General features: G+C 40.6%; 1 protein-coding gene across 4 annotated transcripts; it reads right to left on the bottom strand.

The window, feature by feature from the left end:
• Positions 1 to 601: 601 nt before the first annotated feature.
• Positions 602 to 21,483, bottom strand: LOC119655383. 4 transcript variants are annotated; one of them, XM_038061252.1, is made up of 3 exons: positions 21,214 to 21,483; positions 1,144 to 5,754; positions 951 to 1,090 (listed from the first exon to the last, which is right to left on the bottom strand). In XM_038061252.1, the coding sequence occupies exons 2-3, from the start codon at positions 5,695 to 5,697 to the stop codon at positions 1,082 to 1,084; spliced, it is 4,563 nt and encodes a 1,520-aa protein (XP_037917180.1). In that variant the 5' UTR covers positions 5,698 to 5,754; positions 21,214 to 21,483; the 3' UTR covers positions 951 to 1,081. The 4 variants fall into 4 exon arrangements, with proteins under 4 accessions (XP_037917179.1, XP_037917178.1, XP_037917180.1 ...); XM_038061253.1 differs by lacking the exon at positions 951 to 1,090 and having other exon boundaries at positions 2,337 to 2,517; positions 2,571 to 5,754; XM_038061251.1 differs by having other exon boundaries at positions 602 to 5,734; positions 21,213 to 21,483.
• Between the last annotated feature and the right edge of the window lie 238 nt (positions 21,484 to 21,721).

The raw sequence follows: 21,721 nt of genomic DNA, 5'->3' as shown, positions 1-21,721 counted from the left end.
TTGATTCCAAAACCCGCTCGACTATATCCGCCAGAAAAAAGTGTTAAATACCCGGCACACGGGATGACCCCTTAAATATTGATGTCAATTTTTTTACTACCTTTCTTTACTCTGAGAGCATCCATAAATTGGATTTCCTCTGGCAACTGTGGATTTTCAATACACTTTAACGAGGTAAAGGCTAAGGAACAAGACGATTATAAAGGAGTTAATATCCTTTCCCGTAATTTTCTCCTAGGCGTATGAAAAGCGATCGAATCATCTTTCGGCAAACTCAAGTAGAAAACCACAAATTCACATTCAAACATAATTAATTCAATTTCTAATCTAATACATAGTTTCCTGCGTCATATACTGCTAACGGTCTAATAGCAGCAGAATTCCCTTTATATAAATTCAGCTTCCGCCACTCTGTATCCGAGATGAAACTTAATAGTAAATGAATTTTATCTGCTCCCATGTTGAAGACGTCACAGTACATTGAAGACTGAGATGAGGGTTCACATACACCTACATTAGCGGAATCCCATCCTAAGCCCACAGGGGGACGCATGAAAGTCGGGACTTTGAAAACCAAAAGAACTTATACAAACGCCCAATATTTAAACTTTTACTAAAAAAATATATTTAGCATAATGAATGCATACAGTTCATTGCGTAATATTGTATATACATTTCATTAACAAGCATGGTTGTCTTACTTCTAACCGGGAAACATAAAATTCAACTTTCCTCCACATAATCTTTCACAATTTTAAAATCAAATTAAGCATTGTTTCTTTAACGTGTAGATGAATTATTCTTAACCAACATAACATAATACTACCACGTTCTTCTTCTTAGACATTCATTAAAGCTGAGATCGACATTTTGCGCTACGTCTGTCAGAAATTTACTCCATTTTTACGTCCTCCACTCATCAGCTACCATACGGTCCCTGACCGCCAATGACGGATCTTTCCAATGCATTACAAAATCTCTATTGCTTCCTGAAACTCCCCATTTTGGTACAACAAAGTTCATGCTGAAGCCTTCACCCTCCACCAGCCATCGGGGTATCGTTTTGATAATTACCTCGCCACTAGATAAACTGCAGAAATAAGACACTGAATCCGATTCCGTTCTTTGTTCCCAACAAACTACCTCATTTTTCTCAAATAATTTCATAATAGCTCGGCCTTTTGGACTCAGCCGAACCAGCTTTGTTCTCCATTTAACTAAAAACGCAAAAAGTGCGAAATAGCTTCTATCATTGAAGCACTCTTCTATGGCTTTCATACAGATATCAAGAACTTTATAGAAACAATCATTTTTGACAAACTGCGACACAAATGAGAAAATCCCCCACTCCTCCTTTTTATAAGATTCAACGAGGGCATTCAGGATCGCCGGACCTGATACACCTTCAAGGTCCTGGTCTTTATCAAGCTTCCAGTGCTTTTTGCTCATCATACTGTCAAAAAATATCCGGTAAGGGTGAATAATATCTCCGATCATTTGAACCACGATAAAGTCCACAGTGTTTGGCCTTAGTCTACTGACCCCTGTTGTTTGCCGAACAAAATAGTGAGCTACCAAATACTCCGCGAATGTGCGATGAGTAAACTGCGGCAATTTACCGGAAACGCCAAACACGATTCCATATTTATACTTGCCCGCTTTAATGTCATCCAAAAGACTCAACACCTCTTCCTCATATTCCTCGAAAGATCGCACAATTTTCATGACCTCCTCCCGAGAATAAATCATCCAAAGGGCCAGCTTTTCGTGCCTCATTAAAAAATCACGATATGCGTACCGGTAGTCTTCTATGCCGGAAACATTCGTCGGATTGAGACGCATCTTTTCCTCACGGAATAGCTTATATTTCATTTCAAAATACATCTCATATAGTGTAGAAGGATCACAATTTTTAAAGCATATCTTAATTTGCTCTCGGCTCATGTTAGCGCATACTTCAGCAAACATTTCAATGTGAAGAGGAATCGCAGTAAATTTCTCCCTCCCAATGAAAGCGCGTGATAAATCCTGGATCAATGAAAACACTTCCTTTTGCTCCATGTGGATATTCCGTTTCTTAATAAAAAGAGTAAGCAATTGAACTTGCTCATCTAGAGTCAAATACCGCATCTCGAATCCAAACGTTTGTAAATTTTCCTCAAGATATTGACAGAAACTGGGACGTGTAGTGATGAATATTTGACGAATACCCGAACAGTTTTTGGATGATTGTAGGAAGTCCAGAACTATTTCCTTATAAGTGGGACTAATTTCGTCGAATCCGTCCAGGAACAGCATCAGTTGGATTTTTCCTGCACCTTCTCTTCGAAACACTCCACGTAACAAGTTTATTTCAAATTGTGTTTTCAACTCAGAATCTCCATTGGATTGAAGTAATCGCAGCAAAAACTCGCCACACTCAGATGGTGGCATATTTGTTGGGTGTTTCGCTCCCTTTCTCCTTTCATTGAAAAAGTCGGTGTAAAGGTTGAGGTTGATATGAATTTTCCAGAGAGACTGTGAAATATGTATTGTCTGAGTGAAAAGATTTGCAAGGAGCATTGACTTACCGGCTCCTGGTATTCCATGCAAAATCACAACTTTTTTATCTTTCACCAATTCCAAAAATTCTCCTTCCATGTGAGAGGAGACTTTTGCCTGCTCTTTTCGATATTCCTTCAAATTGGAAATTGATCCGATAGAATCGCGCCACATCCACCATTTTCCACTTTGTGGCCCATAAATTTCCTGAACCCAGTGAATGGAGTACGGGATAGAATTGTCTTGACTTTCCATCAGACGGGCCCTTATCTCATCGAATTTGCCTCTTGAATCCGCGACTATTAACAGATCAGATCCCTTTTCTCGTTCCTTATTCAGCAGATAGTAGCTGTCCTCTTCAGTATCTGCTGGTATTTTACAAGAATCAATTTCGATAACGACTGGCTTTATATAACGCGGCATATAGTAATCGGGATCATAAGTTCGTTCGAAGTCCTGCGTTACATTCCCAATGCAAGTTGAATAGCTGTCACCATCACGATCTGAAACCAACTTGGCTAATGTTGCTTCATCAATTAGATCTACACTGGCCTGGTTAACTATGGCCCCTAATTGGCAGTTGCGTTCGTGAAGCCGGACTTGTCCATTTTTCAGAAGCTCATCCTGTGAAGAAATTTGCAGTTGCTTGAAATTTGTCTTGAAGGCACAACTGGAGAACTTGAAATTCGTATTTTTAGCTAGCATGAAATAGGACGCCAGGGCTGATTCGAGTTTTTTTGACATATCTTCCTTCACAATGAAAATAATTTTCCTTTCAACCGAGAATTGGGTTGATCGTTCAAAAAGTAAATCTAACATTAGCCCTAATTTCTCAGCTTCAGGTAAGCATTCAGTCCAGCATTCCACCACTCTAAGATTCCACTGATTTTTATCTTCATTCCTCTTGCTAAGCTTTCTGCAGAATGACTCATCCAAAAGATGATCAATTGTCATAAACAGGCTACCAAATTGGCAAAAATAAAACCGTAACTCACCATCCGTACTTTGCATGTTTTGAAACCTTTCTTGCAAATTCCAAAAAGCCTGCATGAGTCGAACGCGGCCTAAAGTCAAATTTTCAATCCTCAATAAAAGTACACCAGGGCTAAGTTCCCGAAGAAAGTCTAAAAGCGACTCCATTAAGTCGTTACATTCGAACTTATATTTGTTAGGTAGAGCCAAATAATAAGACTGACTTATTCCATCTAGCTCATAACAGGATAGGCCCTCATCTAATCGCCTCAGCAGTGTCTTCGCTTTTTTCGGAGTATAGAAAGTTCCAAGCCGGTGCGCCATCCATTGATTCATTTCTTGCACAAAGGAATCGACAAATGCTTTGCTGTTTAAATTTCGATATTTATCCTTCACCTCAGATTCAAGCAGTTCGCGAAGTTCGTAGCGATTTGGATAGTTTACAATCAAACGGAAACTTTCGTAGAAATCATCAATAGATTCGCTTGTTACTGGACTGGGAAGATTTCTATGTAGGACGGCCTCCTCGCAACTGGTGAAGCCTTTCAATTTGATATTCAAACGGTACTCATCGATGGAATGGAACCTTCCTCGTCCTAAACTCTTTCTCAGTGCGTCCCGGAATTTCATGGGACCCTTTGCTAGTGAGCGACCTCTAATAAAGTTACCGCTAAACTCAAACCATGTGGAGACCTTCACAATAGCATGACCGGCTAATTCTATAATATTTTTTCTGAACTGATCAGTTCCAACCACATCAGTAATTTCAATAGTATGGGCTGTACTTTTTTCAATCAAATCCACAATCTCTTCTGTAAACAATCCGAAGTCTTCCATTTGAGGATTGCTCTTGGGCTGGAATCGATTAGCGAATCCCTCAGTGGTAGGGAATATCCAATCCGATACTTTTTCAAACTCTTTTTCGGCTATACTTTCATCAATCACTTTGTCAATGAGAATCTTCCGGAACAGTTTTGCTTTTTGACTCAATTTCTTATGACCTTTCACGAAATCATCGCAAAGTTTTCGCGCCTTAACATCAATTACTTCCTTTAATAATTTTTCATCCTTGCATAGAGCAGGTGTTAGTCCAGGTTTATTTGGAGGTATACTGTTAGCTGGATAGAGTGCGAACTTTAGTTGATCAGCGAATTGTTGCAGTTTTTTTATTAATTGAGAATTGTCAGTGCTGCTTTTCCTCTTCCTATTAGTATCACTTTGCGATAGTAACCCACCGCCCGAAGAACTTAAGATGTTTACCTTGTAATCGCTTGTCCGAAATGCTACCTCTTTAGTCAACGCTCCCCTGAACTCATTGATCTCAGCTGGGCGTTGGCTATTAGCAATTTTGAAGTTATCGCAAAATTTCCCATAATATCTGGTTGCTTGATTCGGTTCCTTTCTGAATTCGACCACATGTTTCACCAGAGGATAATAGTACTCCTTGAAGATCCATGACGTCCCGTCGAATCTTTGTTGAAATAGTAAACAGTCGGCGAGGTTTTCAATTAACTCATCAAAGTCCGAGCAAGTGTACAGAAGAACTTCCAATTCACACGTCAGTTCATTGTCCAATCCTTTTATTTTGAGCTTCTTCACTTGCTGAGTTGGAACTCCGAATACTAAATCGTCTTCCAAGCAATTCACATTATCGACTTCAAAATATTGTACAATCAAACCCTCAGCGAGATCAATGTTTGTTAAGAGTATGAAATCCAGAATGTTCCCTCCTACTAAAAAAGCAGGAACTGGATCTTGAGAACACTTTTGTTGAATCTTCACGAATGAACGGAAATACTTCAAGAGACTGTATTCTTTGGTTTCGTCCGGTGTGAGTAAGTCGGCGAGGGTGATCTTATCAGGTGCGTCAGTTGGACGCGGTGCCTCCTTGTGCTTAGCCTGGAGGAAACGGAGTAACGATTGATAATCGTGCTGGTACTTAATGACAACATCGTCAAACTTCTCTGCTTCGGGTAGTTCAGTTGCTAAGAGAAAGTCAGAAATGTTATTCCCCATGACTCGCCATAAACATAAGCTTAGTAGAAGCAGCTGATATTCGACTCCATGTTGCGCTAATTTCAATCCTGTGCTGGGGATGCATTTGTTGTCAAAAGTTTGGTTCACGAAGTCTTCTTTATTATCACTTTCGCTTTTTGATCGCTTCAAAGGTATCTGGTGCGACATAAAGTGACTTGAAATCGATCACATCTCCCGCAAAAAAAACGTGACGGAATAGTTCCCCTGCGAAAGAAAACAAAAAAGTTTTCAAGGACTTTTGGAATATTTTCATTTATGGAATACGCTACTGTACTATTCAGCTCTATCTATTTCACGTCCGTATCCTGGCAATCTTCTGAATATTACAGCTCTTGTTAATTGAATTAAGATCACCAACATTGCACAGTTTTCAGAAACTTATTGAATATAATATCAACCTAATGGAAGAAGTGTTCCTTCACCTGCCGCTCCTGTTTATGTATCCCTGGTGATAGTTCATCATCATCAACGACACAACAATAAATGTACAGTCTAGGCCTACCTTAGTACGGAACATTGAATATTGCGCCGTCTTTTATTCACTGGTCGCGATATCGCAGAGCCATTTTCCTATACCGGATGGAAAATTCTTTTTAGGATTAACCTCTCGAATCTTTTGCTAACAAAATTCACAAATGAGCCTCTTCTGTCAACATATATAATTTAAAAAAAAAGCCCACGCCGAACCAGACCGAGGGGCGACCAACCTAACGATGGGCTGAAGGCAACATCCAAACGCCCGCATCACACCGAAAATACGTTTCAACTTTTGCAATCTCCACGTATAGTCTAGCTCTAAGATCAAGCGTTTGGATCAACGCTTTATGTAAATATTGCGGGACTAATCCCGTCGCTGAAATTACCACTAGGACTACTTCCATCTTTTGTGGACTCCAAGTCTCCTTCATATCATTCGCCAAGGGGCCGTAGTTCCGGATTTTTTCTAGCTGTTTTTCAAAAGTGTTCTGATCCAACAGTACGGCTACATTGATTATGAAGCACGCTTGTTCTTCCTTAAGAAGTAGAACTAGACCGGGTCTGTTATGATTAACGCTATGGTCGGTGGAAATAGTGTGATCCCACAGTAGTTTGGCCAGACCATTTTTCAAGATTCTCTGCGAATTATACTTATAGTAAGGATGGTAGGTTGCCATAAGTTATACTTCAACGCAAGATTTTGATGGAGAATCTTGCAGACGGAATTTTGGCAATTGGTGTACTCGGTACTGCTCAACATCCTACACGCAGATGTTATGTGTTGGATGGTCTCCTCTTCATGGTTACATAGACTACAACTGAAGTTGGTGATGGAGGAGTCGTGAAGAATGTACCGTTTATACTTTTTTGTTGGGAGCGAAGCATCCTGAATTGAAGTTAGGAATGTTTCGGTCTCGTGGAAAAGTACACCATTAGTCAACCATTTGTTGGAGGCTTCGATGTCAATGCCTGACAACAACAAATTTTTGATATGACCTCTGTGAATGGGTTTCCCTTTCCACATGTCATCTTTCTATTGGACTAAAGTAATATTCGACATGGGATCCCATTTTCAGCTTCTCAAGTTCATAGGAGATAATTTATTATCTGCCATAACGGTAGCCTGGTGTAATTGGCTAGAGGATTGTTTCTCAAAGAAAAACTCACGAAAACAATGCACTTGATTATAATGCAATGTTTTCAAATCAGGTACCCCCCTTCCCCCCTTGTGACATAGGCAGCTCTATTGTTGCGTGTTGTTGTTTGCAAGGATTACTCTTACCCGTCTATTGAATGTATAGAAGGGCGGGAATGGCGAAAGTATTGATCGCCATGATTTTACTTTTCCCAAACAGTTCTGCTTTCAGGGCAAGATCCAGACGCGGTTCAAATTCCCCAGCAACTTAGATTTGATTATTGCCACAGCAGGTGTTGTTGCTGGCAGTATGCTAAGGTATTTGTAGACGTCGTCCAAATCCACACCATCAATTTGTTATGTGGCTGTATTGATTGATGTTATTGTGGCTGTCTTCTTCATTGTCGGTATGTTTTCCCCGAACAATCGTTTTTATGCGACATTTCTAGAAACCCAACTGCATGCCTATATCTCTGCTGAACTGGATGTCTAGCATGGAACGAAGTTGGTTCTCGTCTTTGGCATACAATTTGATACCGTCAATATGCATTAAATGACTTAATGTACATTTCGACAATATACCATGTTTGACTTGGAACCTATATTTGCTTTCATGCAAAAGATGGGGTAGTGGATTCAAAGCTGCAACGTAGACCAGGCTATAGACTTCAACAATCAGCCACAATTCTATCAGCAATGATGTTGGTAGTTGTCGAAGTAAACTTCAGTTCTTGGCCAAGCGTCTGGGAGAATCTCGGCATATTCTGCGAATGCGACCTGGAGTGGTTAAAGCCTCATTATAAATTCGGTCGACATCCCCAGTCACTAAGCTTCTCCTGATTACTAGGTTCATGGAGTGCCTTATAGGTGGAATATTCGAGTTGCTACTTTGGTCAGTCCGGTAAGTTGATAACTCCAAAACGAGCTCAAGTGAAACTTCGTGGAAAATTTGTTGCGATAGGCGCGTCGATTTCTTCACCCCGCATTACGGATTTGTTTAGGAGGTTTACTTCCCCAGTAAAAGAAGAATAGGTTAGGGAGGACGAACACAAATGGAAACGTTCTGCTTGTCCGCGGCTACTTATTTACAGGATCATTTTGCGATATTCGCGCCTTGTCGCATGCAGCTCTGCGTTTGCAACTCAGGTCAGGATTAACCTGGTGCGCCATATATGTATATTTCATTAAGGTTTCGTTCTCTCAATCTTATGTGTAAGAATATTTGGGTTGAAGGGGCTCATATTAACACCTATACTTATGGATCTAGAATGAACTTAAGCCGGGTCGCAATCGATATGTGTAAAAATGAATCACCGAAATATAGGTACGCGCTATAACTTCCAAATTGGATGATTCTTTTTTTATGTGTTCCTTATTTTCAGGACTAGACTGGTATATAAGAGAATTAAAAAAAATATATATATATATATATATAGATTTTATAAGAATTATTTTTTACAATCTAATAGAAAAAGTGATTGACGGTGTGTGACAGATAGATCTTTTACGAAACAATCCACATTTGATAGATTGTCAATATGGTGACAACAAAAGTTTCCGTGATTTGTGTTTAGAGGTTTACCGTTGCATTATTTATTGTTATTGATTGATAGATAAGATGATGCCACTAGTAAGGCGTCGCTGTGCTATCAATTGTTAGGCTAGGAGAGAGATTACCATGCAGCTGCAAAAACTCTTACATTAACATAGTCGATTGATCCAATTGTCCAAAACAGTTTTAGAAATAATGCCATCGGACGACCATAAAATAGTGATCAGAGCAAACAAAAGACCGGGAGGAGAGCATGAGAGACGTTTCAACGCACAATGTTAAACGAAGTTGCCATTGTGGTTGTTGGCGAGAATATGGAGTCTCGCGACACTGTCATTCAACGACGTGATAGTGTAAGCTTCAACGTATTAGCGAAACGCATCGGTCCTATGATGCATTACAATACCCTTTAATATTTTGCGGAGAAGAGGATGCATATCATTTTTGGGTCAAGATGATTAATCTAATAATTGGGATGCATCAAATGCAAATAATGACAGAAATAACGCCCCAATTTTATTGTTTAGAAACTTTTTTTCATTTTGATATCCAAATAAAGTAAATTATTCTTTTACAGGTCAAGAAACAAACAAAATTGTTCTCGGTGAATTTTTTTGCATATTGTTTCATGGTTCGTCTAAACAAGAATAACCACATTTTGAAATGCCGCAGATTGTTTCATCAGTTTGCCGTTGATATGTATGCCAAAATTGAAACAGAACGTCTGACCGTTTAAGCCAGAATAAATTACGTTCAGAAGAATAAATTCATTTCATTTTTTTCATGAACTCAGAAAGAAATGGAATGCCACGTTTTCCGCATGGACAGTTGTGCGTTGCATGCTCGAGAGTCGGTACGGTCGGTCGGTTACGGTGGGCGGGTCACTTAATCCGTATGGATGAGGATAATACCGCCCGGAAAGCCTATAAGGGCAATATCTATAATAGAAAAAGAAGACGAGGTAGACCCTGCCTAAGATGGAGCGATGGCGTAGGTCAGGACACCAGACAGCTTTTAGGGATATCGAATTGGTGGACCTAGGCGCAAAACCGGGATGTCTGGAGTTCCTTATTAAGGCAGGCCTAGACCGGATACCAGTTGTTGCGCCGTTGATGATGATGATGAATACTTTCAATACTTAAACAAGTCAATATAATTTTTGCTACTCCAACTGATTTGATTTTACCGAGAGGGTTATATTTCCACAGTCGCGACTGAAGAAATTAAATATGACGGTGTGAAGTTCGCCGGGTCAGCTTGTAAATCTATTAAATATAAAGATGTACTATAATTAAATTAATTTGTGCCAGTATTGCAACGGACAGTAACCGGTTTCCTGGAGAAGAGCCACTACACCATATATTATAGCGGCCATCCACCAATGAAACTTGCTGTTATCGGCTTTGAAAATATAAGCGAAAGGCTATGCACTCTGCGTTTGCGAGACAAGTTTAGAAATGTAAGCCTCATAAAAGTTCACGCCCCTACAGAGGAGACTGCAGAGTCGGAGAAGGATACCTTCTACGAGGCAGTTGAGCGGACCTTCGAAGGCTGTCCTCGTCGACGCCGTGCTCCGAGCTCGAATTACGACACCACCTACAATCCCTTCTGACAATCAGGTGAGAGGGAATACTGAAGCCATTCACAAACAACCCTACGCAACACCTATAAGAGGGAAATGGATGCCGCAATAACCGCAGTCAACAGAGGTCCTGGAGATGAAACATCAACAAATGATCGTGATAACCACCTCAAGAACGTCATCATTGATACGGCCTCAAACATACTTGGCCCCAGCTGCAGAAAAAGTCGGCACGGCAGGTTTGACGAGGCATGTAAGTTAGCTACGGAACAGAAGAACGCCGCATACCGAGTAATTTTGCATTCTCCAAGAAGGCGGGCACGCGCAGAGACTTATCACGAACTCCGTCGAGCGGAGAAGCGACTTCACAGACGAAAAAGGAAGCCTGGGAGAACCAACATGTCTGTGAACTTGAAAAGTACAGGGAGCAACCGCACCGGGTGCGTAAGTTTTACCAACAAGTCAGCAGGATGAAACCTTACACACCTCAATGCTCATTCTGCCGAAACAAAGAGGGAAATCTGATTTCCGACAAAATGGGCATATTGGAGGGATGGGTTGAGTACTTTGATGAGTTTCTGAACAACCAGAACATCGGCTAGTGTCACCACCAAGTATAGAAGAAACAGTCCGTGCAAGTCGCCAGTAGCCGATGGAATTACAGTCGAATTAGTTAAATATGGAGGCGACCAGTTACACCAAGTGGTTCATCAACTTTTGCTGAAGGTATGGGACAGCGAATCAATGTCTGACGACTGGCAAAAAGGCATAATCTGTCTCATACATAAAAGGGGAGATATCACAGAGTGCAGCAATTATAGAGGTATCACGTTGCTGAGTACCATCTATAAGATATTCTCCTCGATCTTGCAAAGCTGGATAGCCCCATACGCTCAGAACATCATTGGCCCATACCAAAGAGGCTTCACTCCAGGCAAATCAGCAACAGATCAGATTTTCTCTCTGCGACAAGCGATGGAAAAATTCATCGACTTTAAAGCCGCCTATGATAGCATGGCCTGGGTAAAACTGTACACGCCCATGAAAGAATTCAGTATCCCGACGAAATTTATAAGACTGACTAGACTGACCCTGACCTATGTGCGAGGCCAGATAAAAGCAGCAGGATCACTCTCACTCGATATCAACAACGGTCTACGAAAAGGGTAAGCCCTATCATGCGACCTCTTCAACCTGGCCCTCTAGAAAAAGAATCCGCGATGCTGAGGTGAATGCAAAAGGTATGATCCTCTTTAAGTCTACCCAACTACTGGCCTATGCTGACGATATCGACATCATGGGAAGAAGCACCCGAGACGTACAAAATGCCTTCATCCAGATCGAGGAAGCGGCGATTAAGGTGAGATCTTGGGCTGCACATCAATGAAGGCAAGACGTAATATATGGTCGCAACGTCAGCACCGAAAACCAACCAACCAACAACATCAAACCGCACTGATCAAGCAGGAAGAATAAGGATAGGGAATCTAGGGTCGAAAATCAAAACCGATAACAGCTACGATGATGAAATCCGCGCACGGTTGTTGTCAGCCAACAGAGCCTATTTCAGCTTAGAAAAACTGTTCCGCTCGAAGCGTCTCACCATAGAGTCAAAGCTCTTACTGTACAAGACAATGATCTCGCCAGTCCTCATGATTCCTCGGAAACTTGGGTTCTTAGCAAGAAAAATTGCGAACTCTTGGCCGCGTTCGAGAGAAGAAGCCTCCGAAGAATTTTTGGCACCCTACATGAGGATGGACGATTCCGTAGCCTACACAATGACGAAATCTATGAGCGATACCATGACCGTCCGGTTGTGGATAAAATCCGGCTCAATAGGTTACGGTGGGCGGGTCACTTAATCCGTATGGATGAGGATGATCCCACCCGGAAAGTCTATAAGGGCAATATCTATGGTAGAAAAAGAAGACGAGGCAGACCCTGCCTAAGATGGAGCGATGGCGTAGGTCAGGACGCCAGACAGCTTTTAGGGATATCGAATTGGTGGACCTCGGGGGGATGTCTGGAGTTCCTTATTAAGGCAGGTCTAGACCGGATACCGGTTGTTACACCGTTGATGATGGTTATTGCAGCAGAGAATATTTTGTGACCTAGATATAATGTGCATGTACCATTATAACGTTTTTAGTAATTTTCGGAGTTGTGCTGTCCGAGAACCGATCCTTAAAGTGATTGAAACTTTTCAGACCCCCGCATTTCTCCGGTTTGCAACCAATGTCAACACTAGCAGTTGTTTCGAGAATTACTAGCCGAGGCCTTTCATTTAATACTACACATGACAGATGGACAGTGAACCGATTTTAATAAGATTGTTTTCAACAAAATGAAAAATGAAAACTGATCCAAAGGAATAATTGTGCTCCACATGTTTAGAATATAATGAAACGGTGCTGCGAGCAAACTATTTTCATTCATTTGTCACATCCGGTGGAATGAATATTAGCACTCCACACTTGTTCAACGGCGTATGCTGCACCAAGCGGCGCTGCGATGATACAGGTCCGATTATTTCCTGCGGTTGTGCTAATAGGGGAACGCTACGAATTTAATTTACTTCCGCAAGGCGGACTCACTTCTCGGTTTGTGGTTCAACAGAAAGAATTGGCGTTTGCGAAAGTTCTCTCTGGCTAATTTCAAAATTGATTCAAATCGTGAATACCACAAATGCGTTCAACGTCGAGATATCAAGCACGTCACAAAAAACTGCGATTGGCCATCTCATCCATAATGTCCACGCCAAGTTTTGTCAAATTATAAAAATTGATTATTTTCAGTTTATTTGGAATGCCGTTCTTACTGACTTGCTTTGTTTTATACATAGTCCTTAGTAAGGTTTCAAAGCGATGTTTGCCACAACGGCTGTAATTGACTTCGAACTTCAAATAATTCAGTGGTCCCATTTTCATTTCAAATTTTTCGGTTTTGTGCCTACGTGACTACATTTCTCATTCCTTCAATAAGGTGTGAAGGAATTTTTGCAGGTCACATTCCTCTCATTCAGCCCTTCTGTAAGCTACACAGTAACTCGTTCAGGCTCGTTTATCTCAGGAGTGCACTTACGATTTCGGCCAATGTAAATCTCTATAACATTAACTTTGTATGTTGCGGCTTCATAGAGCACCCAACATTTGATGCCGTGTTTACATGACTTTGAAGTAATATATTGAATAAACGGACAGTGACTATGATAAGGTAACAGTTGTACATCAATAGCCATATTTGCACGTGGTATATACTGCCTTCAACTGGATAGCTCTAAATGTAGCACGATTTATCCTGAGCACGTCAACTTTCTCTTTCTTAACGATCCTCAAAACGTCAATTTGCTTATACCCCACTAGCGACAATCCTTAAATAAAAACATGTCTGCCTCGAGTAATTGACGCTGATATGCAAATAACTGCGGGAACCGATGGAAAAACTGTTGGAATATGGACCTCAGTTGCACCATTTTTTCATGGACTTTAAAACCGCCTAAGACAGCATAGCCTGGGTAAAACTGTACACGGCCATGAGAGAATTCGGTATCCCGACGAAATTAATAAGACTGACTAGGCTGGCCCTGACCAATTTGTAAGGCAAGATAAAAGCAGAAAACAATGAAGATAGGAGACTACAACTTTGAGACCGTTGAAAATTTCTCCCATCTATCAAAAATCAAATCAAAAATCATAGCTATGACAATGAAATCCGTGCACGCTTTTTGGCAGCCATCAGAGCCTATTTCGGCTTACAAAAACTGTTCCGCTCGAAAAGTTTCACCATAGGGTCAAAGCTCTTACTATACAAGACTATGGTCTCGCCACTCCTTATGTATTCCTCGGAAACCTGGGTTCTTAACAAAGAAAAATTACGAACATTTGGGGGGGGGGGGGGGGGGGGGGGGTACGAGAGAAGAATTTTCTGAAATAGTAGTCGAACGATGAAATCTATGAGCGATATCACGACCGTCTGGTTGTAGATAAAACCGGCTGAACAGGTTGCGGTGGGCGGGTCACTTAATCCGCATGAATGAGGAAAGTCTATAAGGGCAATATCTATGGTAGAAAAAGAAGACGAGGGAGACCCTGCCTGGAATGGAATGATGGCGTAGGAATACCGAATTGGTGTCTGGAGTTCCTTATTAAGGCAGGCCTCGACCGGATACCGCCGTTGCGCCGTTGATGATGATGCAAATAACTAAAAAAAAGCCAAAACCAATACGTTCCCATGGATCCCGCCGTTCACTTTATATGGTGATGACGTCATACATGTCTTAGGGTGCAAAAAATTTACCTAAAATGCGAAATTTTGATCTTCTACAATTTTGTTAATAATAGTTGGGTTGCCTTCAAATTAATGTTATCGCCTGTGCTAATGTGAAATTTTGTGCTTCTTGGATGGATCCAAAGGGGGTTTCCGGTAGATTTCTAAAACATGGTAATGTACTATTATTAACTTGATTTGTGCAGATTTCGGAACGGGATGTATTTTGAGGCCTAGATTTCATATAGATGCATCACTGTGTTTTCTTTTCATATTTTTCGGTTGGGTGGGTTCTGAGAACGAGTCCTCTTTTCGGAGCATATATTTTGAGCCCTATTTCCCCTGTTTCACCCACCGCATATCAGAAATAAGGTCAGTTTCGAAAAGTACTAATGGAGCCCTTTCATTTGATACCCCACATCACTATATTCTTTGAAAAAAAAATGTACACCGCTCTTTCGCATGTATGGGCCCTCTTTCAAACTCAACACAAAATAGCGCCATTAGCTACATGTCAAAAGACAAACAGACTCCATGTTCTTATCAAATTTCGTAACAATCGGCTCAGCCGTTTCCGACTAAATTGTTTGTTTGTTCCCGGCAGCAAAAGTTTGGTATATCTAGCAATATTAAGACCCTACCACCTCTCATTATGATAAGCTTCTTCCCAGTTTTAATAGCAGCATTAGCCAATGCTGTTGACACTCCCATTGCCGATTCTGTTTTCGGCAAGGGGAAAATCGCTTTTGCTAAGCCAATGGAGTTTTCGTTTCCCTTTATACTATAGTGACTAGATATCCAGAATAGTTCCATCATGTTGAATCTTGAAATAGATACCAATTGGCATCTACTTTGCTGAATGATTTTTGAAGTGATCAAAGGGCTACTCAATGCCCTCAGTGCTTGACTTTCACTGCGCATGTTGCATACATTTCAATCGAAAAGGCCGTTGCATATTCTTCCGAGGGAAAATCCCACTTCTTGTGGGCAGACTCCTGATCTAGAAACCTGTTCTGTTTCGGAGTAATCAGTGTAGAAGACTTCAGTATCTCTTGTCACGCATTCTTCTGATACATCCCATGCGTGAGGATAACTTCATATCGGTGCGGCAATTCAATTGGATCCTTGAAATGTCTTAGAACATTTTGCATATATGGAGACCCCCCCCCCCTCCCTTGAATTCGACCTAAAAGGATGTATCTCACTGTATGCGCGAGGATTCACAGTTTCCACATTTCCACCAATAACTAGGCCCGTCTCCGAGAAAAATGCCTGTGGCGGAAAGACAGACAGACAGACAGTGAACTATTTTCAGGTTTTGTTTTGCAAAAAGCCTTAAAACTGACCACTTTTGAACGCGATACCACTGATTCTTAAAACAGTCGATAATACCCAATTTTATAAAAAAAAAATATAATTATGGATTCGTGAGCCGTTATATACTTAACGCACTAATATTATGATAATAAAACACGGAACGAATATGCTCCCTTACAAATGATGTGGAGTAACACCAGGCTTGTACCTTGATGACAATGAGCATCTGCTTCAATTATTAAATTCACGTCTTCGAACGAACCGAGCACTTAACGCAGCAAAAACATCACCAAGAAACTCTCATGTTAATAAATTTTTAAAGAAACAATTACACAACCGTTCCAAAACTAAACCACTGAGATAGAGGATGTTGAGCGATTCCTGCGGGTCCTTGAAATAGATTTGGAAAATTCTACCGTTGAATCCAGTAAGGAGATCCACTTACCTGAAATCCAAATAAAAGCATATGAGCTACTTACATGACCTCAAAGTGAATGGAAGGTGAAAACAGACAAATGTTTGAAATTTGCACACTTGATAATCTTTTCAACAGTAAACTGAATCCCTCAAGTCTCCACGCCACCGCTCTAACATATGTACATCTAGCCCGCCATCCGCGTACAGTTCTGCTTATCGGTTACGCCGGAAGGGTCCGCAATGTACCCCGTAGGCAGTTTCTGATAATGCATCCATTAAAGAAATCATCACTTACGACCCCCCACTCCTCGCTTTTCCTATAAAGATTAGAACTAGAAAAAGGACTAAAAGTTCACAAACGGGAAATAATCTCAATTGTGCGTTTTTTAGGCCGCTAGTCTATACAAATCTAATGCCTGAAAAAAATTATATGGGCAGGGTGTTTGGAGTGGTTGCCAGTGCTTACTGGCGATCTGGCGTGTTCACACAATTGCCAAGCCTCAAAAAATAGTGGTAAAAGAATCGTGTGGACAGGGTGTTTCGTTTGGGATGTGTAGGTTCGCTAGCGCTTGCTGCCAGTCCGATAGGGTGTCGTTTTTTTTGGCAAAAATCAAATGAAGGAGCGGTATGAAATGCAGTCTGTGAACGAACCTTGCCGACTTGCATCGAACTTCGCCGACGTGGACTGTTCATTTTACATTGCATCTGCAAGCGAGTTGCTGCTCACATATCACGCTTTTGGAGTTTCCGAACAGAAAAAAATATTTTTACTGCGCGGGGTTAAAAAACAATGCTTTGCTGTCGGTTGCAAGAAGATTGCACGTTGCAGCGAGATTGAATCTCTGTGGATAACCTGATCGGCCAACCACAACTTGCCCATACACGTGCAATCTGATGCCAACCAACAGCTTGCTTGTGGATACGCAAAATCAGTTTGCGGCAAGTTGCAAGCGTTTGGACGCCCCTTAACAAGAACTCCCTCGCAAGAAAGAAGGGTAGCGGACGTTCGAGGAAACGAATTGAAAACCACAACCGTCTTCTTGTTCGTATTGTGCGAAAAAACTGACTAAAAATATTTTGTAGTGAACAATGAAATTTGCTTTTATAAGGCATAAGTTATATTATGCTGTTGTATCTCTAGGTGTGCAAATGTATTTGTTTTCAGACCCACTGAACTCCCAATGTGTAGCCCAAAAAATTAAACAGGTCACGTTCTCAGAGCCTATCCAACCGAAAACTCCGAAAAAATCCCAATAATGCTTCTGTATGAAATCTAGGCCTTAAAATACTTCCTGTTCTTATATCTAATACAGTTCCTATTATTAACAAACATTACCATGTTTTTACCCGAAAACCCCCCTTAAGATTCTTAGAGAAGTACAAAATTCAGCATCAGGATGGGCGATGATAATATAGAGCATAATTTTGATAAGTTTGAGTGCAATTAAACTATTATTAACAAAGTTATTTAAGGTTAAGTTTTCGCATTTTAGGTACATTTATTGCACGTAAGACGTGTATGACGTTATCTTCATATAAAGTGAACTTATTTAAACCGCGAGGTCCATGGGGACATTTTAGATTTAGTCTTTTGCCTTTTTTTAGACAGACATGTATGTATGTGCTAATATAGCCTGTGGGTATATTAACCAATATGGTAGACATGTGCGTTCGTGTGCACCAGGAATTATTAATTTACGTATATATGTATAAATTGCTTTTATGAAGGCTTTTATGTGGATATATATATATAGGAGGACATATGTATGCATCCAAAGAGAACAGTAAGACATTGCCTTACTTGATAAAATTTTTTGTACGGAAATTTAACAGGAACATTTTTTTGTTTTGAGAGGAAGGACATCCCTATGTCATTTTTTGGGGTTAGGGACTCCATATCAATGTAAAGTACACCATGACCACCGCCAAACATCGAAAACCGTTGTCTTTGCTATCATTTGTCCAAGTGTATCTCCGGTTGCATAACTACACAATTAATTCATAATTACCACGAACGAGTGATGCAATGAAGTTCATTACCCGCAATTGCATAATAAGCAGTAATCAGAATCAAATTACTTATCTACATATATACATTATAGACTCCAAAAAAGTACAATGCATAATTTTAGTCAAATCCTATTGAAGGCACAGAGATGAAAACAACACTTGAATTGCCGTGATCACCCAAACCAACCAACCAAAACAAAAGCTTAAATGCATTCAACAAAAAGTAGGCAAAAATGTCCCGAGCTCCATCTCAGGCAAAGTCGTTTTCTTTTCCGACCATAGATATTTCCCTCATAGACTTTCCGAACTGCAACCTGTTAAGCCGGATTTGATCCACAACCAGACGGTCATATTATCGCTAATAGATTTCGTCGTTTTGTAGACTACGGAATCATCCATCCTAATGTAGGGGGCCATAAATTCTTCTGAGAATTCTTCTCTCGAATGTGGCCACGAGTTTGCAATTTTACCTTGCCAAGAACCCAAGTCTCCGAGGACTGAGGACTGGCAAGATCATGGTCTTGAACACTAAGAGCTTTGACCCTATGATGAGACGTTGACGAACAGTTTTTGTAAGCTCAAATAGGTTCTTTTTGCAGCCAACAACTGTACGCGGATTTCACCGTCATAGCCGTTATCGGTTGTGATTTTCGACCCAAGATAGGAGCAATTATCAACGGACAAAGTTTTAGTCCCCTATCTTCATTGTTCTTATTTGACCAGTGCAATTTGATGCTGTTACTTCGTTGTTCTTTGGTTCTAACGCTATGACTATATAATTCTGTCTTGCCATCATTAATGATGTGCAGCGCGAGATCTACTGCCGCCTGCTCGAGCTAGATGAAGGTAAACTGCACATCTCGGGTTGTTCCTCCCATAATGTCATTATCGTTAGCGTAGGCCACTAGTTGGGTGGGATTGAAGAGGATAGCTCCTCTCGCACTAACATCTGCATCGCGAGTCACTTTCTCCACGGCCATGTTAAAGAATATGAATGATAGAGCAGCAGCGTTGTTGATGTCGAATGGTATTGAGAGTGATCGCGGTACTTTTATATGGTCTCGCACCTTGATCAGGGCAACTTAGTCAGCTTTATCAATTTCGCCGGGATACCGAATTCTCTCATGGCCGTGTACAGTTCATAGGCGGTTTAAAAGTCGATGAAAAGATGGAGCAACTGACCATATTCGAGCAGTTTTTCCACCGCCTCCCGCAGAGGGAAAATCTGATCTGTTGCTGATTTGCCTGGAGTGAAGCCTCTTTGGTGTGGGCCAATAATTTTCTGGGCGTAAAGGGCTAGCCGGCCTAGAAAAATAGCGGAGAATATCTTATAAATGGTACTCAGTAACGCGATACCTCTATAATTGCTGCACTGCATGATATCCCCCCTTTTATGTATGAGGGAGATAATGCCTCGTTGCCAATCGTCAGGCATTGATTCGCTGTCCCATACCTTATCATCAGCATCAGTTGATGAACCACTTGGTGTAATTGGTCGCTTCCATAATAATAATAATCGTTGGCGCAACAATCCATATTGGATCAGGGCCTTGAAGTGTATTAGAGCACTTCATTCACTTCGTTCGCTTATGTTTTCAAAGCCGATACCAGCAGGTTTTATTTTTCGGTTGACTAAGAAACCTACTCCGAGCACATGGTTTACTGAATGGCCACTATAATATATGGTATAGCGGTTCTTCTCCAGGAAACCGGTCCCTGTCCAATGCATCTCCTGTAACGCTGTTACATCAACCCTATATTGGGACAGGGTATCGGCTAGCTGCTCATCAGCTTCATCTCTGTACAGGGAGCGCACGTTCCACGAGAAAATGCGCAAATCGTTCTTCCTTTGTCTTCCAATATTTACAAATCTTGAAGCTAAATGTAAGGCAAAGTGCTGAGGAGCCGAATGTATTTGATAAATTCGCCTTTTATCAGGACGATGATCCCATGCACATTTCCTGTGTTCGTGAAATATGGCTCATCTATAACTGCCTGAAATTTATCAAAACACCTTCACAGTCACCAGATCTAAACGTTATTGAACACGTTTGGGAAGAATTGGCACGAAAATTAAAGAAATTAAGATTTAAAAATGTAGAGAATTTTAAGGAGGCTATTAAGCAAGAGTGGAACAATTTTTTTTTTCAAAATTTGGTGTAAACCTTGCGCACTCGATATTTCCATGCTTAGAAGCAATGACAAAAGCAAAAAGTAGATGCTTCAAAATGTTGAAATCCTGTTTTTGAAGTATTTGTCGGATTATTTGTTTGACTTAAATTTTTGCTTATGTTTTATTGTTACGTTTTTCACAAGGAAGTGTTATGTTTTATACATCTCTTAGAACGTTTGTTCCTTACCTAAAATATGTATATAAATTTTGAAATAAAACTTGATAAATTAGTACGAAAAACATGTTCAAAACATGAATCACTCTTTGTCCAATTATTGCATTTGGTAATTTGATTCGTCTGTCCACTCTCCATTCCTTTTCTCTACTTGTTTACATAATAAAGATGCAGACGCCACATCTTCGATTTGATTAATGGAATGTTTATTTTAAATAAGGGATTTTTGACTGGATGCGGTTAGATAAGAAAATGTCACTAAAAGTGCTAAATTAATGTGACATCAATAATTACCGCTTGCCACTAAAGTAGTACCTTCCTCAGTCTTTAAAACCGATCCATAGAAGTTAAATACAAAAAGTAAGACGAAAAACCTGGTCAAAATATGAATAACGTGAGCTGTCATCAGAATAAACCTTGCCGACCTGAAGAGAACTTCGCCAACGCGAACTGTTCGATCGCACGCGTCTTTGTGCATTCGGCATAACACCACATTTTTCTTAATTTCAAAATCATATGTAATGTTTAAGTAAATACTTATGATCCGAAACGTACGTACCTAATAATTTAAAGTTGTTGCAATAAAGCTTTCTTGGATGAATTCACATTGGCACTGTCATGACAATGCCTCTAATTTTTGCTGTTAATCTCACAACACGTTTGAATTAAGTAAACAACTTTACGCGGGAAACATAGCATGACTTCGCCATCAGATCTCCATAAAACACAGTATTTCAAATGAAAATATTCATCTCTAAAGTAGCTCGAGTACCACCAAAATCTTTCCACATAACCTGCAACTACTTTCAATAATAGTACTATCTAACTGTTTAAGTGAAATTCAGAACTGATAAAATTCAAGCTAGGTGACTCCCTCTTATCGCATTTTTGGTTTCTTAGAAGTCTCTCTCCGACTCGCGCAAGTTTATGAATCCAAAACACTCAAAGCATCTACACACGTGCCTGTAGCTGGACTAATCGGCAAATATGCGCATGCTCCTGAAACTAAGCTCCAATAGTGTCCAAGCTTTCATGTACACGCAACATTTCTGTGGAGGCACTAAGTA

Source organism: Hermetia illucens, chromosome 4, assembly GCF_905115235.1.
Source record: "Hermetia illucens chromosome 4, iHerIll2.2.curated.20191125, whole genome shotgun sequence".
NCBI classification, from domain to species: Eukaryota; Metazoa; Arthropoda; class Insecta; order Diptera; family Stratiomyidae; genus Hermetia; species Hermetia illucens.
The sequence above is the reverse complement of the archived record's forward strand: the minus strand, read 5'-3'. Positions and strand labels throughout refer to the sequence as shown.